This window comes from Mus pahari, unplaced genomic scaffold (genome assembly GCF_900095145.1).
Source record: "Mus pahari unplaced genomic scaffold, PAHARI_EIJ_v1.1 scaffold_12276_1, whole genome shotgun sequence".
NCBI lineage: Eukaryota > Metazoa > Chordata > Mammalia > Rodentia > Muridae > Mus > Mus pahari.
This window is the reverse complement of record NW_018391898.1, coordinates 13,559-15,170: the sequence shown is the minus strand read 5'-3', so window position 1 is coordinate 15,170 and position 1,612 is coordinate 13,559. Positions and strand designations below refer to the sequence as shown.

Genomic DNA, 1,612 nt, shown 5'->3' with positions numbered 1-1,612 from the left:
TTTATGTTCCAAATACAAGAGCAGCCACATTCATTAAAGAAACATTAGTAAAGCTCAAAGCACACATTGCACCACACGCAATAATAGTGGGAGATTTCAACACCCCACTCTCACCAATGGACAGATCCTGGAGACAGAAACTAAACAGAGACACATGGACCCTAACAGAAGTTATGGAACAAATGGATTTAATAGATATCTACAGAACATTTTATCCTAAAACAAAAGGATACACCTTCTTCTCAGCCCCACATGGTACCACCTCCAAAATTGACCATTTAATTGGTCACAAAACAGGCCTCCATAGATACAAAAATACTGAAATTATCCCAGGCATTCTATCTGATCACCACGGACTAAGGCTGATCTTCAATAACAGAGCTATTTCTATCACAGAGCAATGCCAGCATTTCTCTGCACCATTGCAAGATGATACAGGCTCAGGTGGGCATCATTTCCAGAGTGTGGGATTGAGAATCAGCTTTGAACACACATCGGAGCCTGTATTCAAATCTTGCATTCCTAAAACAATATTTTTTTAAAATTTCTATAATATTAGGTAGCCATAAGTTAATATAATCAATTTAAATGATTTATTAAGGTATTTACACAATAAAGTAAAAAATTGTAAATGCCCATTGAAATAATTTATAGGACTCATAGTTATTATAAAAATATCTGAAATAACATGTAAGTACGTTGTATTTTTTTGTAGGAAATGCGTAAAGCTTTTGAGGAAGAATCCATAGAGAAAGAAATTCCAAGGCTGCTACTCACTTCCACAGGAGCTGGAATCATTGACATAATCGAGTCTGGTTACAAAATCCCTGAACTGTCTCAGTAAGTGAGGATCCTTCGTCAGGACTCCTGTGCAGGTTTAAGCAGAGGTCACTTATTTATTGGTTGCCTGTTGCTTCAAGGCACTGTTATGGGTATTCTTTGACTACATAGGAATGAAAATGGTCCTAAGAAAGAATTCTAACTTGATGTTTATTGATCTTATTACTAATGTGTTTATCTATAGAAACATTTCATATATTAATATAGTCTATTTTGATCATATACATTCACTAAGAGCTTCCTCTCTAAATCATCCTAATAGCTGTAATTATGACCCTCTGAATCATAGGTTTTCTGCTTTCAGATTTTTTTCAATTTATTTTTATTAGATATTTTCTTTATTTACATTTTAAATGTTATGCCATTTCCTAGTTTTCCCTCCAAAATTCCCTATCCCCTCCCCTCTCCCTGCTTCCCAGGGCACTCACTCCCACTTTCTGACCATGGCAGTCCCATATACTGGGGCAGAGAACCTTCACATGACCAAGGACCTCACCTTCCATTGATGACTGACTAGGCCATTCTCTGCTATATATGCAGCAAGAGCAATGAGTTCCACCATGTGGTTTCTTTGATTGGTGGTTTAGTCACAGGGAGCTCTGGGGTTACTCCTTTCAGTTTTTAATGAAGTTAATATTGCCTTACACAAATTCTAAAGCCAGTATACACATGGCTGTTGGCTCATCCATGAGATTACAGGCATCTACCAATGGCTACATTCTTTATTTTTCATTTTTTAATTATTATTATTTTCTTTATTTACATTTCAAAT

General features: G+C 36.1%; 1 protein-coding gene across 1 annotated transcript in view; it reads left to right on the top strand.

The window, feature by feature from the left end:
* The first annotated feature begins 701 nt into the window (after positions 1 to 701).
* Positions 702 to 1,612, top strand: part of LOC110314736 (chitinase-like protein 3) — a 9,355-nt gene continuing 8,444 nt past the window's right edge. The window contains exon 1 of the mRNA XM_021188971.1: positions 702 to 840. Within this exon, the coding sequence (XP_021044630.1) occupies positions 719 to 840 (122 nt within the window). The 5' untranslated portion in view covers positions 702 to 718. The remainder of the gene's footprint in view (positions 841 to 1,612) is intronic.